The sequence below is a fragment of the Muscardinus avellanarius genome (genome assembly GCF_963383645.1).
Source record: "Muscardinus avellanarius genome assembly, chromosome: 7".
Classification (NCBI taxonomy): Eukaryota; Metazoa; Chordata; class Mammalia; order Rodentia; family Gliridae; genus Muscardinus; species Muscardinus avellanarius.
This window is the reverse complement of record NC_137793.1, coordinates 286,959-303,464: the sequence shown is the minus strand read 5'-3', so window position 1 is coordinate 303,464 and position 16,506 is coordinate 286,959. Positions and strand designations below refer to the sequence as shown.

The 16,506-nt window shown below is 47.6% G+C and overlaps 1 protein-coding gene across 1 annotated transcript in view; it reads right to left on the bottom strand.

The window, feature by feature from the left end:
• RNF130 (ring finger protein 130) overlaps positions 1-15,971 on the bottom strand; it is a gene marked incomplete at both ends in the record, with an annotated part of 111,342 nt that extends 95,371 nt beyond the window's left edge. The window contains one exon of the mRNA XM_080699345.1: positions 15,740-15,971. Within this exon, the coding sequence (XP_080555471.1) occupies positions 15,740-15,971 (232 nt within the window). The remainder of the gene's footprint in view (positions 1-15,739) is intronic.
• Between the last annotated feature and the right edge of the window lie 535 nt (positions 15,972-16,506).

Sequence of the window (16,506 nt, the reverse complement as noted above, 5' to 3'; positions counted from 1 at the left end):
CCAGTACTTGGGAGGCTGAGACAGGAGGATCTCAGGTTTGAGGACAGCCTCGGCAAGTAGTGAGAGTCTCATCAACCTAGCAAGACTGTCTCAAAAATAAAAATAAAACAGGGCTGAGGGTGTAACTTGGAGAGAGAATGCCCCTGAGTTTAATCTCCAGTGCTCCTCCCTCCCCCAAAAAAGACAAGGCTATGAAACGTGCAGGTGGGAAACTTGAGTCAGACTAGAAACATCATGATTACCTTCAAGCATTTGGACCACGTTTTCTTTTCAGATGGCAAGGACTTTCTAACAGGAAGTTTTCCAGAGACATATGTGGCAGATTCGTGTTCCTGGATCTGTTCAGGCTGCAGCTGTACACTCACATGCGGGACAGTGAGCCTTCGCTGAGAGGCAAGGCCGGCTGGTCATGGATGGCTGCTAAAGTTCTAATGTCTGTCCTTCCCCTCCCAGGCCTCCACTGCCCCCTTAGCTGCCAACCTGCAGACCTACAATAACACAGCCAGCCCTGTCGGGAGGGAAGAGAGGGCTGGGATCCCAGCCAGAGGCACCCATTACAAAGGCGCCCCGGAGCCCTCGGGACTGGAGGCAGACGCACCACAGAGATGCGTGAATGGCATGAGGCCGGGCAGAGGAGGAGACGGCTGGAGCTCCGGGGCGACCCCTACGTAGCACGATGAAGAGCCCAGCCTCCTACTCTAGGGATATGAAGCCACTGAAAGCTAGACAGGGAGCCACCTTCAAGACCAATCTGATGACTGCAGCAGGACGAAACTGATGGAAGTCAGGAGAAGCAGCGAGACAAAGACAAGACGAGATGACATCTGCCTGCACCAGTACTGCAGCTGTGAAACGGGCAGGCGGCCCGCCGGGATGCCTTCTGAAGGTGACCTGTGGTGAGGAGCGAAGCCTGGGCACTCTCACTCTGCCTTGGTAACGAGTGGACGGTGATGCTACTTACTGAGATGGGAGTGGGGGTCAAAGCTACACTTGGAGTTTATCAATTTGGAGATGTTCTTGACACATTTAAGTAAAGATACCAAGTAGAAAACTGAAGTTCAACCCAGGGAGCAGGGAGCTGTGCAGGCTAAAAATACAGGTAACAAGAGGAGGGGACGTGAGACATGCCCAGAAAAAAATTATTTCGGTCATTGCATTTGCTTGCGAGAATTTGTTTTCCTCTGTGGTACTGGGGATGGAACCCAGGGGCCTTCTACCTCCAGTCTACACCCCAGACATCTTATTTTTTTATTTGGAAACAGGTGCTCACTAAGTTGCTGAGGCTAGCTTTGAACCTGTGATCCTCCTGTCTCAATCTCCCAAACACTGGGATTATAAACATGCACCACCATGCCTGACTTAAAATTTTTTTTGATTACTGGACATTGTTAAGTGTCCATTTGGTTTTGTTTAGAATTTAAAAACTTCGGTCAGCTGGGTGCTCAGATTTTCCCCAGGCACATGCCATCGCTCACTAGGGAGCTGGGGACGAGGTGAGAGCACAAGGGTCCTCGAGGACGGGCGCTTTCCCGGAGCTGACTGCCAGGACAAGTTAGCAGGGCTGCACACCTGTAATCTGTACTTGGAAGCTGAGACAGGAGGATTGCAGGTTTGAAAACGGCTCAGCAATTTAGTGAGACACTGTTTCCCAATAAAATAAGATAGAGCTGGGGGTGTAGCTCAGAAGTAGAATGCCCCTGGGCTCAATCCCCAGAGCCACACATACAAAAATGTTATTATATCAAACAAAGAGAGAAGTAAGAAGGCAGGAAGGGCTAGAAGATAACTCGCTATACTCTATGGGGACCAAGGGGCAGAATCACACCGTGCTTGTTTTGATTTATGCCAAGGACTGACCACAGTCAGCTGAAGAGGGAGGGAGTTAGCAAAGAAAATAACAACGCCATGAGCCAGGCAGCGTGGTGGCTTCCATAATACGGTATTTGGGTCCAGACACCTTGCCTTGTTTATGAAATAAATCACCTAGTAAAAGAGCATTCCCTGACTCCACAGTTTAAGTAGATCACCTGAGCTATCGCTTGAGTTCTACACGGTTCTAAACTCCACAGCCTACCACCGGAATTGGAAAGCGACTCAGGTGTCAGTAAAGTAGGAATTTCTGCGAAGGAAAAGAAAGTGGGGAGCAGATTCGTGCGCAGTAAGCGAAGGGGAAGGCATGAGGATCTTACTGTAGGCATCTGTGAAAAAGACAAAGTCCGCCAGGCATGGCAGCGCACGCTTGTAATCCCCGCGCTTGGGAGGCGGAGACAGGAGGATCGCGCTGGTTCAGAGCCAGCCTCGCTGGCTTAAGAGACCCTGTTTCCACGTAAAAAAGTTAAAAAAAAAATAGGTCTGGGAGTGTAGCCCGTGGGAGTGTAGCCCGTAGGTAGAAGGGCTTCCAGGAACCCCAGTACCACCAAAAAAAAAAAAAAGAAAAAAAGAAAAAAAAGACGAAGTCCCCAGTGGCCTACAGAGCAGGACAGCTGCTCCGACCCCAGCTGCCCGCGGTCCCGGGGCAAGCAGCCTCAGCTCCGGGCCAGCCACTGTTTCCCGGGCGGATTCACGTCACAATCAAGATTCTGCTCATTTACTCTCCTCTGCTCCTCTTTCTCTTGACCGTATCATTTCCCTGTATGGCTGAACTCTTCTAGGCTCTGCAACAAAGACTACCTGTGCGATGGGCACACCACCTCCCTCAGTCTGCCTAACCTCTCTTTCTCCCTTACTTCCTCACCTTGTCATTCATATTTGTATGTTCTTAAAGTTTCAAACACTGACTTTCTGCTCTAAAGCTATAATTAAGCCTCCCATGATTTAGCTATAGATTAATTCTAAACAGTGAAAACAACAAAGCCAAGCAAGTTACTATCATCGCCATGCAAAGGCACTCAGGAGAGCCGAGTGCTGAGGGGACCCATTTCCCTCTGCAGGACCCACTTCCTGCTCAGAAGCGGGGACATTCCAGCTTGCCTTGCATGTGACAGTGAGCGTGGGACTCGTGTTCCTCTTACCTTGTTCCAGCATATCCCTAGTACCTTCCAGTTTCACACTCATTCTGACCAATGCCTGGAATTCCTGAAGGTGGGGGCTCTGAGGGGGGAGCACATGTGTGTATCATCCTGTAGACACTTCTTCCTGCTTAGTCCCCTCAGATCATTTGACTTTTCCTTCATGAAGATCCCCCTTTTATTAGTAAAAACTAACAAAAATACTTATGTAAGTGTGGTGTTAGAGATCAAACTCAGGTCCTAATGCACGCTAAGCACAGACTGTAGTACTGGGTTATACCCCCAGCCTTTTGGTAATTTTTTTAAAAATAGGAAATATCACTGATGATTTGACATAACAACCACTTTTATTTTTAACATGACTTTGAGTACGTAAACAAACTTGTGGCAGTCAGAGTTCAATCACCTTGTTTTTACTGTTGTAGCAGTGTGGAGCTCTTACAACCATCTCCTTTCATGGCTGTATACCATTTCACACTGGTAGATATACCATAATTTATTAAACCCACTTGGAAATCAACACAGAGAAGTGGTTAATGCACTGGTACTGATACCAGACAGGCCTGTGTCAAGTCCAGCTCTGTGGAATCCCCAAGGTCACACAGGGGCCTTGCTCTCTTTAGTAGGTGGGCGCCAACTGCTCAGCTCCACCCTAATATGTTCCCAATGCTGCACCAGTCACTGAATATACAAGAGTAGACACAAGAGACAGGATCCCTGCCCTCAGAGATAAAGAAAATAGATATATAATCTCCAACTATGTTAAGTGTTATAAGGAAAAGATGCTTTCAGTCAGAGCCCGTAGCTCCCTGAGCTGCCCACACAACGCAAGGGTAGAGGACACCTACAGCCGTTACCAGGCCAAGTACAAAACGTGACCCGTGGAGGCTACCTGGCCCACTCTTGGTACATATTACGTCCCCGAAGGCACGAAGTCCACTCCCGCCAGCATGAACGGAGAGCACCAAGGCCAGAGCGCACGCGCCCTCCCCGGCCTTAGCCACGGAAAGGCTGGCCTGTCTTTTCCTGCCCGTTCCACTCCTCCGTGCGCCCGGCTCCCATTGCCTCCTGCACACACTGTGTCTGACAGCTGGCCTCAGGTCTGTCACCTGTGTCCTTCTGGAGCCCTTTGCTACCGACGGATTTTGTCTGCTCACAGGCCACATTTTCCTACTTCTTTGCAGGCCTGGTAATTTTGGATTGAATGTCAATTTCAGATTTTACATTTTTAGTAGCTAGATTTTGTTGTATTTCTTTAAATTGGGCTTTGTTCTTGGACAAGTTAAGTTATTTGGAAGCAGTGTTCTCTTCTTTTAAGGTTTGTTTTTAAGCTTCATTAGGCGTCCAAAAGCTTTACTCCATGGCCTGAACACTGGGAGGTCTTTCCACTCTGACTAGTGAGAATATGAACTATTCCCGGCCCTGTGTGAACTCCAAGAACTGTCCTGTGTGCTAATTTCTGGAAGTTTTTCTCCTCCCCAGACTCTAATAATTTCTTCATAACACATGTAAATTGGTGCTAAACCAAATACTTGAGGGACTCTGCAGCAATGCCACGTGGGCCCTCGCCCCCCGCCCCCGTCCCCCTCCCTGCACAGGCTCGGAGCTGGTTTGGCCTCCTGGAGCTCCGAGCTCTCCCACCAGTGCTGCGGCCTGGAAACCCCAGGATGCTCCATATTTATCTCTCTTCTCTTGAAAAGCTCCATATTTATCTCTCTTCTCTTGGGATCTCTGTCCTGGGATGCTTACTGACCCATATCTAAAACTGCTACTTCAGAACTGTGTCAAATGTTCAGACAGGTGAGATGGGACAGTAAACTATTGCCTATTATCCTGCTATGGCTGGAAACAGAAATTCTTGTGTTTAACCTCAAAGTCTACTTTTTCAATGAAACCTTTTAGACTAATCAAGTCAAGTGGCTTTTCATTTTCTGGTCTCTGTGCCATCTGCATTCTAGCACAGATCCCCAAGCTCACTGGCTTACCATCCCTTCTCAGCATGGTCTTGGGCACTTCCACTGCCCCTTGCTGTCCTCAGTGTCTTCCGCTGCTCTAGAGGCAACCACACTCCCAGAACCCCACCACGGGAGGTGTCACAGGGGAATCTAGCACCATACAAGCCCTGCAGGAAACGCTGCCATAGCCGCTCCACCCCCATCCCAGCCTGTGTGTGTGGGTGCTGAGGATGGAACCCTGGCGCATCCTACCTTTGAGCCATACCCCCAGCCCTGTTTTGTACTCTTTATTCTTTAGTTTGAAACAGGGTCTCACTGAGTTGCAAAGGGCCTCACCAAGCAGCTGAGGCTGTCTGTGAACCGCAATCCTCCTCTCAGCCTTCCAAGTACTGGAATTACAAGCGTGCACCAGCACACCAAGCTTCATTTTTATTTTGCAAGTGTCCCAGTGGGTTGATCAAACTCTCACTACTTGCTGAGGCCGTCCTCAAACATGTGATCCACCTGTCTCCATCTCCCAAGCACTGGGATTACAAGTGTGCGCCACCACACCTGGCGTCATCCACCCCTTTCTACAAGGCTGTCGTAGGCTCCACTACTGCACCAAGCACCACGGGATCAAATACAAGCACTTGAACAAGTGGCTTGCTAGTGTTAGGCACAGTCTTAGATGCTTGGCAAAAACAGAAGACATGAGCCCTGGCTCGCACATCCTGCAGGCTAGCACAACCATCAACTCCGGAATATCACAAGAGCAGCTACAAACTACAGAGACAAGCAGTATAGCGGTCTTCTAGTGAAACCCTTTCCAGACCCCGCCAGCACCTGTATGCTGAAAAGAGTCTGCGCAGTCTCAGAGTGGCGTGTCCTAGCTACGCCATCCAGACGAGGCTGAGCTGCCAACAATGTGACTGCGTTCTCGCAGGCTGGAATTACACACCATGTCTTCTGCACCCACCGCAAGGCTTACACAGCACAAGCATAGAGTAGGTGCTTATCAAGTGCTTTTTATGAATTTCATTTGATGGGTTTTTGTGTGTGTGTGTGTGTGGTACTGGGGTTTCTGGGAGCCCTTCTACCTCCAGGCTACACTCCCAGACCTATTTTATATATTTTTATTTGGAAACAGGGTCTCTTAAGCCAGCACGGCTGGCTTAGAACCTGCGCGATCCTCCTGCCTCCGCCTCCCAAGCGCGGGGGGCGCCACCACGCCTGGCTTCATTTGGTGTTTGAAGAGTTCACTTTGATTTATTCAAAACTACCTCCAATAGTAAAGAAAAACCATACTATTACAATTTATAAAAAACAATTAATGCCTAGTGTAACAAACACTTCATGATGTTAAAACAAATGTTGATGATCTAGATAAAGTTAATAGTTTCATTTTATAAATAGGTCAAAACTGCTACGCTTTGTCTTTTTTGTTGTTGTCAGGTACTAGAGACTGAACCTGAGACGTTCTATCTCAGCTATACTCTCAGTCCTATTTTATTTACTTTTCATTTTATTTATTTTTTTTTAATTTTATTTTATTGGTGCACTGTATTCATACATCATAGTGGGATACAAACTTTTGTAGACATATATGCACACATCGCCCAGTCAACCCCCACCCGATCCCCACCCCATTCTCTCCCCATCCCTCCTTCCCATGCTTGGCTTAGTGGTTGACATCTAGTATTATAGCAATTTATCCAAAATTAAAAATGATAATCTCACATAACAGTTTCATTTGTCTGATACCAAGCTTTTGATGATTTAAAGATAACATTTCAATATTTCTTTTTGCTTTCTTTCTTACCTGAGCATATTTTTTTCTGTTTTTTTAGGTGAAACTATCATATATTTATATATTTATTTTTCAGAAAAAAATCTATCCTAATATGGAATATGAATTCTAGATACCCAAAACGATCTTGAAAAAGAACAAAGCTAGCAGATATATATTTTCTGATTTCAAACCATATAAAGCTACAATAATTGAAACAGTGTAGTACTGTTCTAAAGGCAGATATATAGACCATTGGAGTTAAATACAAGCCTAGAGCTAAATTCTTCCCTATATTGTCAAGTTATTTTTGACAAGGTTTCCACGAACATTTGGTGGTGGAAATAATAGTCTTTTAACTAAATATTGTTGAAAAATAATAATTACATGGAAAAGAATAAAATTGGACCCTTACCTAATCCCTCATACAAGTATTAACTCAAAATAGATAAAAGACCTAAATACAAATCTTAAGACTATAAACTTTTAGAAGAAAATCTGGGTCATAAAACCTCACAACATTGAAATTGGCAGTGATTTCTTGGATATGATTTCAATGGCACAGGCAACAGAAGAATATACAAACTCCCTAAAAAATAAAAGAAAATATTGTATATCCAAAGACAATGTAAACAGAGTTAAAAGTTACTAATAGAATTGGATAAAATATTTCCAAATGCTATATCTGAAGGTATATTAATATTCCAACTAGAAATCCTAAAAATTAACAACAATAAAGGCAAACAATACAATTTAGAGATAGGTAAAAGACTAACATAAATAATGAATCTCCACAGATAACCAATCTTAGTTGTCTGTTGGATGGAAACTCTTGTTTCTCTGGTTCTGGTGAGTGTTACCTATTTCTTCTTTGTAGTTAATCTCTTTGAGTATTTTCTCTAGCGCTGGTTTTGAAGACATAAATTCCTTCAGTTTCTGTTTGTCATGGAAGCTTCTTATTTCTCCATCTAATTTGATAGAAAGTTTTGCTGGATAGGAAATTTTTGGCTGGAAGTTGTTTTCTTTCAGAGTTTGGAATATGTTACTCCAAGCCCTTCTGGCTCTCATGACTTGGTTTGGGAAGTCTGGAGTGATTCTAATTGGTTTGCCTCTGAATGTCACTTGGCCCTTTGTTTTTGTTGCCTTTAAGATTCTCTGCTTGGCTTCCACATTGGTCATTTTGACAATTATGTGGCGTGGGGATCCTCTTCTCCGATCCTGTCTAAAGGGAGTTCTATAAGTTTCCTGGATCTGTGTATCAACCTCTTGCTCTATATTTGGAAAATTTTCTGCTATTACTTCCTTGAAGAGATTGTTGATCCCTTTGGTATCACTTTCTTTTCCCTCCTCTATTCCAATTATTCTTAGGTTAGCTCTCTTAAGATGGGCCCATATTTCTTCAATGTCAGATTCCTGCTGTCGGATATTTTTTTCTAGATTAGAAACTATGCGTTCATTTTTGGATTGCTCATCTTCTAAGAGCGAGATTCTGTTCTCCATGTGGTCTAATCGGTTGTTTGTGCTTTGAATTGAGGCCTTTACTTCATTAATTGCATCCTTTATCTCTTTTTGGCTCTCTCTGAGTTCTTTTCGAAGCACCTCTATTATTTCTACAGTTATTTTCCTGATTTGATCTTCTAAAAATCTCTGATTTTCTGTTTTATCGGGTTCTGATGTTGTGGGGTTGTGCGCATTCATTACTCCAGTGTTATTCCTCTTTCCCATGATTTTGGAGGTTTGTGCCTTCTCTGGGTTCTTCACTTGGGTCACTATGGCTTCACTTAAGGTGCTCTGGATCTCGAGTCTGTATTATCTCAGACCCCACTACTCCTTTACTGGGTTGTATCACAGAGTCTCCGACCCAGGGAGTCGATAGAGGCTGCTTTAGACTGTGGGGGGCGCCAGGTTGCACGTTCTCCTATGGTGTGATATCTCTGCCACCGCCACCCCCTCACTGAGTCAAGTCCCAGGGGGTACAGTACTGGGATTTCTCCTCTGTGGCCCGCAATTTGACTCACTGTTCTTGAGTACACAGATGTAGCTGTACTGGACTCGGTGAATTCCCTGCTGCTGCTGCCGCCAGTGGCAATATGGCGCCGCTGCCACGCCCTCGGCCGTGAAGCTGGCGTTATTTTTCCTTCTCTGGCTTTGATTTCCACTCTGAATCCCTGCAGCGTGTGCTTAGCTCAGCCACTGGGAGCTTTAAATGCTGTCTGCGCCGAAAGATCCCGCCTGGCTGTTCCGCAGTGGCTCACCTCGGCTTGCTGTAGCCGTCCGTTGAATTTGCCGCTGCCGCGTCCTCGGGCGCGTGTGTCTCCTCTGTGGCCCTGAGCTCTGTTCTCAGTCCGCTTTCTCTCTGGAGCCTGGTGGTTTTTTTGTTTTTCTGGTGATGGTGTTTTCTGGCTATGAAAGGCGCTGGTTTTGTGGTAATGGAAATTGGTTGTTAGTGGGGCTCTTAAGCCCCGCTTTTCTCGGTCGCCATCTTCCCGGAAGTCTCCCTGTTTTATCTACTTTTCATTTTAAAACAGGATCTCATTAAGTTGCTAAGTTGCTGAGGCTGGCCATGAAACTGCAATCCTCCTCTTTCAACCTCCCAAATACTAGGATTACAGGCCTGCACTACTGTGCCTGGTTAACACTGCTGTATTTTAAAAAAACAAGCCCTAAGAACTTCCATTCGCTTCACTGATGTGGACGTGGCTCAAAATATTAGACTTCCTCTTCAAGGATTAGGTAGAACAAGAGTGCACAAGCACGTAAGAAATGTTCCCTTCCTTTATAATTGCTCTCTCAAACAATACTCATTACTTTATTTACCACTGCCTCTAAATAACTTTTAATTGTTGTCAAAATTCAAATCTATCCAGAAGTCTTGATATACTGCAGATAATTTTGGATTGTTCAAACAAAAAGACTACCTCACAAACCTAATGTTAGCAATGTTTAAGTTAATGCTTTCATTACCATGTAACGTGTACACATAAACATATACCCACTCCACTGTGACTGGTTTGAAAAGAAGCCTTCCCCTTAATGAGTACATGCTGGTAGGCTGGCTTCAGGTTCTGCCTTCCTCCTCCCAAGGTGGGGGACCTCAGGAGCTCCCTCCAATGAAGGATGCCTTTCTTGACAGTCACGTGGGTGTGCTGTCATTCAGAACGAAGGTGTGCTTGGCCTACATGAAGGGGACAGGTGCTGCCCTAGATCCAGATGCAGCTCAAGATTAGCCAGGGCAAAGTCAGGGCACACAGACCTTGTCACCTGACACGCAGCCGAACCTTGTCTGCCCTCAACAACTCCCAACGAAGATAACATCTTTGAACCCAAGGACCATATACGCATTTCTACTATTTTTCTTAACTTCAGTCCATCCTTTCTTTCTTTTTTATTTTTTGTAACACTAGAGATTGAACTCAGTAGCATTCTATACTCCCAGCCCTGCATTTTTCATTTGAAACTGGTCTAAGTTGCTGAGGGCCTCACTACATTGCTGAGGCTGGCCATGAACCTGTGACCCTCCAGTCTCAGCCTCCCAAGTACGCCCAGCTGCCATCCTGCTTCACACTATCTTAGAAATCCTGACTCTGTTACCCAATATATGAGTTAGATATGCCAAGTTTTTGTTAAAATCACTGGCACAGCAATCAAAGGTCTTCAAATATAAAGAACAGAGGAAAAATTGGAGGCAGCAACCATATATGACACTTATGTTTGCTGTAATAAAAACAAAAATAGGGCTGGGCCAGGTGTGGCCAAACACACCTGTGATCCTAGCACGTGGGAAGCTGAGACAGGAGGATCGCAAGTTCAAGGACAGTCTCAGCACTAGTGAGACTTTCATCAACCCAGGGACAACCTGTTTGAAAATAAAAATAAAATAGCGCTGGGGGGCCGGACGTGGTGGCGCACGCTTGTAATCCCTGCGCTTGGGAGGCAGAGACAGGAGGATCGCACAGGTTCGAAGCCAGCAGCACTGGCTTAAGAGACCCTGTTTCCAAAAAAGAAAAAGAAAAAAATTATAAAATAGGTCTGAGAGTGTAACCCGGAGGTAGAAGGGTTTCCAGGAACCCCAGTACCACCAAAAAAAAAAAAAAAAAAAAAAATAGCGTTGGGGGTGTAGCTTGGAAGTAGAAGTAGAACGCCCCTGGGTTCAATCTCCAGTATCACACACACAAAGGATGGTGGCAGATTAGAGACTTGGTGGGGAGGTAGAGTGATGTTTTAAAAAATATTCTAACATTTACATGCTACTGGAAATCACCCAAAAATGAAGGAAAATACAGTAGGTGAGCATGTTTTCTAAGCTGTAACATTCAAAATAAATACAAAACAGGTATGTAAGTTTACACATATGTGTCCTTTTCCTTCCTGACTGGTTATTTAATTCTCTGAATGTTCAGAGTCCCTGCTCCCAGGATCATATGTACTTTGTCTCTAAATGTTTTTAAATTTCTATGTCTAATAGTGCCTGCTTCTGCCATTATGAATTCTAGTATTGCATGGCTTCTTTCCTCAGATTCCTGTTTTTCCATCAATTTTTTTCACTATTTATGAAAAAACCAATTTTAGGTTCATTAAAAGAACAAGTAAAGGGTTCACCCAATAGGATCACTCTTTAGTTTTGTTTTGCTTTTTTTTTTTTTTTTTTTTTTTTGGTGGTACTTGGGTTCCTGGAAGCCCTTCTACCTCCAGGCTACACTCCCAGACCTATTTTTATACTTTTTATTTGGAAACAGGGTCTCTTAAGCCAGCGCAGCTGGCTTTGAACCTGCACGATCCTCCTGTCTCCGCCTCCCAAGCGCGGGGATTATAAGCGTGCGCCACCACGCCTGGCTCAATAGGATCACTCTTTAAACATAAAAACTTGATATTCAATTTTTAAGCCTCACTGCAATTCCTACAGTCAATAAGATTTTTTTTAATTAAAAAAAATTTATTATTTGGTAAAATTGTTCCTTAAGGCAGTAACGCCCAATCCAGAAAATTTCTATGCAAGGCAAAAAGTGGCTGATACCAAATTCTTCCCACCAACACATCTGCATACATAATTACATCATCAACACAGGGCTTTCTCCTCTCCCAACACCCACTTTGGGCTCAAACAAAAAGTTAGTGTGCACACACATAAAGCTCATTTACAATGTCCGCTCCCCAGCACACACGAGCTGGTCCACTGAAAAGGTATTCAATATTGCTCCTGGTTCTAAGCTTACTGTTTTAGTTAGTAGTAAGAAAGCAACTGTGAGCTGTGCATAAACAAGATATCTCCTTCACAACTCCATTTCTAAAAATGGTGTGTGTGTGTGTGTGTGTGTGTGTGTGTGTGTGTGTTACTGGGGATGGAACACAGGGGTATTCTACCTCTGAGGCCACAACCCCAACCTGATTTCATTATTTTATTTTGAAAAAGTCTCACTAAGTTGCTGAGGCTGATTGGGAACCTGCAATCCTCTTATCTCAGCCTCCCAAGTACTGGGACTATAAGCATGCGCCAACCATGCCAGGCTTAAAAATGAATTCTTTAGGCCAGCGAGGCCAGGATCGGAGCCTGCCGCGAAGCAAGGCCGGTGCTGGAGCCTCCGAGGCCAGGATCAGAGCCTGCTGAGGGGTTAGGCCGGTGCCGAGGCCACTGGCCAGCATCGGAGCCTTCCGTGAGGCAAGGCTGCTATTGAGGCCTCTGAGGCTGGGATTGGAGCCTGCTGAGGGGTTAGGCCAGTGCCGGGGCCAGCGAGGCTGGGATCGGAGCCTGCCGTGAGGCAAGGCCGATGCTGGGGCCTCCGAGGCCGGGATCAGAGCCTGCTGAGGGGTTAGGCTGCTGCTGGGGCCAGTGAGGCCGGCATCGGAGCCTTCCGTGAGGCAAGGCCGCTACTGAGGCCTCCGAGGCCGGGATCGGAGCCTGCCGAGGGGTTAGGCCGGTGCTGGGGCCAGCAGGCCGGGATTGGAGCCTGCTGGTTGGCAAGGCCGGTGCCGGGGTCTCAGAGGCCGGGATTGGAGCCTGCCGAGGGGTTTGGCCAGTGCCGGGACCAGCGGCCGGCATCGGAGCCTTCTATGAAGCAAAGGCCGCTACTGAGGCCTCCGAGGCCTGGATTGGTGCCTGCCGAGGGGTTAGGCCGATGCCGGGGCCATCAGCTAACATTGGAGCCTGCCGTGAGGAAGGCTGGTGCTGGGGCCTCCGAGGCCGGGATCGGAGCCAGATGAGGAGTTAGGCCAATGTCGGGGCCAGCAAGACCAGAACCAGGGCCTCCCATGAGGCAAGGCCACTGCTTGAGCCAGCGAGGTCTGAATCAGTCCATCGGGTAGCCAGGCCACAACTGGGGCCGTCAAGAGTGGGATCGGTATTTGCAACGCGGCATGCACAGAGAAATATCGCAGAAAATAAAAACCAGATGCATCCTCTAATCAGCAATAACTAGGAGGAAAGGGGCAACAGGAAGTGGTCGAGCTATAGAAAGGGCCCTAGAGTGAAGCAATTAAGGTGACCTATCAGAGGGTATGGAATAGGGGAGGATGGAGCCTCTTTAAAAAGCAGGAGGTACATAAACAAATGTATCAAAGTTAATCACCAAACAAGCATGGGATCGAGGGAGGGGGAGGGAATGGGATGGGGGCTGGATGAGGGCTGATTGGATGATGTGTGCTTGTATATCCTCTCAAGTCTTATATTCCAATGTGATGTATGATTACAATGCACCAATAAAAATAAATTTAAAAAAATGAATTCTTTATCTATTACAAGGTGAAATTTACTAGCCAGGAACAAATGACCCTCTACCCACCAAGATATCAGTACACACTCGTTTATGAAGTATTTTATAAAGCAGAAGTATAGCACTTTCCAAAATGTGCTTTTAAAATACCAAAGTACGCCAGATGTGGTGGTACATGTTTGTAATCCCAGCATTTGAAGGCTGAGACAGGAGGATTGCAGTTGTTGGACAGGCTCAGCTATGTAGTGAGGCCCTCCACAACTTAGTGAGTCCCTGTTTCAAAATAAAGAATAAAAAATAGGGCTGAGGGTGTAACGTGTCCCTGGGTTCCTTCCCCAGTACTGGGGTAAAAAAAAAAAAAAAAAAAAAAAAAAAAAATATATATATATATATATATATATATATATATATACATACACACACACACACACACACACACACACACACACATATATATCTTCGAAACCTACTAGATCAAAATATTATTCCCACTTGAAATTGTGTTCTTAAAGATTTCTGTACTCTTTTCTTTTGCAGTGCTGAGGCCTGTGTCCACCACTGACACCTCCCAGCCCCACGTTTTTGTTCTTAGAATACAATCCTAAATTCTTACTGCACTAGCAGAAGAATGTCTTAGATTTCTTATGCACCCACAGGTTTAGAAACAATCGGCAGGTACACTAACTGATAAAGATCCCTACTAGAATGCAGGCTTCAGAAAGAGGTGTTCCCATCGGTTACCATCATGCCGTTGACCCTCTCTCTCCGCAGTGCCTTGAATGGTGCTTGGCACAACAGGATTTCAACAGGACTTGCTAGACTGAAGAAATATATGGGTGAAGACTCATTAGCAGGAAGCTTGATTCAAATCACCACAGGACACCATGGCCACCGCCCTGAGGAAACCTGGTACAGCTGTCAAATGACCCCACAGAGAATCAATGAAAGGAAGGAGATGGAAACTCACAGAAAGTGACCCCACACTCAATCTTCACACTCCGCTTCATAAACTTGTTCATTTTGTTGCAGTGTCTACACCCCCACTAATTTAGTTCAAAACCATCTGAACTTCTAACATTTGTTAAGAGGTAAATACTTCACCATTCCTTTTTACAGACAAAGAAACTGAGGCTAAGTGGCAAAATCCTTTGCCAGTGTCACACCGTATCTACACAGCAGCACAGGTCCGACTCAGAACCTTTAAACTTTAAAGCCACTTCCCGTGAGGGGGTAACAGGACTGCCTGCCTTCACCCACACATCAGTCCACACGATCCCAACACCCTCCCACTGAACACCTAAGACAAGCTCTCTCAGAGATAGGGCCCCTGTTTGGGGTGAAAAACAAGCAACGCGGGGAGCACCTTGGGGCGCATCTGCAGGGAGGGCCTGGGGTGCCCAAGGGACCAAGCCCCAGAACAAACCACAGATTTCAAAACACTGTAGAGGGCCAGCCCTTGCTCCAGAACCTGCCTCTCTTCCTCCCCGTCCACATGACCCTTGGTTCTCCCCACCAGAAAATAGGCTAGCATTGTTAGTGCCAGTTTGGCAACCTTGTGTGTCCCAACCACAGTGGCTGGCACAGAGCAGGCACACAAATATTTACTGAATGAACCAAAGACAAAGTTATTTCTAGCGCCAAGCTGGGCCTCGCTGCTGCCTCTAACACAGTGGAGAGGAGAAATGAAGTCAAACCTTAAAATGAAGTTTTAGAGCCCAGTCTAGGCTGCGGACAAGCTGTCCAGGAAAGCCTTACTGTGATTCTTTTTCCCTAGCCATACAAATAGCTCAGAGGGGCACGATGTTTTAATATTTTAGACTATAAAAGCAATCTCCATTACCTTATTTAGGTTGCCTAGTTTAGGTCATCTTAACATGAATAGCAGTTAAAAAAAGAAAAAATCTCCTCACAATCTCAGAGTGAGAGTGGGGGCAGAAAGGAGAGCAGACATTTTCCAAAAGTTCAGAGCGCCAACTCCTCCCTCCATCACTCCACGATGTGAGAAACATGTCCTTTTTAAACACGACCCGTAATTTAATCCCAGTTGGGTACCAAACCACTAACTGAGCAGGCTCGAGGCTTACAGAAAACCACGAGTGCTCCAGAGACGATTCCTGACAATGTTACCTATGTCCCTCTGGGTGGGCACCCGTGACCTCAAGACTTGGCTTCCAGCCCCAGTGGATCTGATTCTTCGCGACGCGAACATTTCCGGCCTCGAATTGCAGCCGGAGGCCGGGCAGGGGCCGGCGGCCAGGGCGGGCGCGCCGCCGCCCCCCGCCCCCCGCCCGCCGCGCTCACCTCCGTGCACCGGCAGCGGCGCCAGCACCTGGCCGCGCACCTCGGCCTTGGGCGAGTCGAGCCCGAAGCGCCCGCGGTCGATGCGGAAGGACAGCGGCGCGCCGCGGCCCGGCTCCTGCACCGTCACGTTGATGAGCGCCGTGTAGTACTCCTGGCTCGCGTTGTCGGCCCGCGCCGGCCGCAGCCCGCAGGCCAGCAGGGCGAGCGCGGCGAGCCGGGCCGCGCCGCTCATGGTCCCCGCCGCTCTGACGGCTGCGGCGGGCGCGCGCCGCGCACGGGCACGAGTACGAGCACGGCCCGCGGGCGCGCGCCGGCCGGGACGCCGCTCAGGCCGCGCGCGCGCGCCCGCCCGGGGCCCGCCGCGCGCCGAGGGGGCCGCCCGCCCCCATCTCCCGGCGCGGCCGCCCGGCCAGGACGCCGGGCGGGAAGGCGGCTCCGGCCGAATCGGCCCGGGAAGGAGGGTGGCGGACCACAGGCCCGCTGGCCGCGGCCCGCGCGCGCGCCCGCCCCGGCCCCGCCCCGCCCGCGTGCGGAGCGGCAGCGCGCAGGCCTGGGCGGCCGGCGCATGCGCACGGCGCCGCCCGCCGCCGCCGGCTCCCACGCGGCCGGGGCACCGGGTCACCTGCGGGGGCACCTGCTTCTGTTGACCCCGGCGTGACAGCCACCGGGCCTGGAGCCAGGAAGCCTTCCCCAGGCCTGTGGAGATGTTGGAGACCAGACTACAAAAGAAAGCAAGCTAAAATGTTTAAGGTCTTGAGGTAGATGTG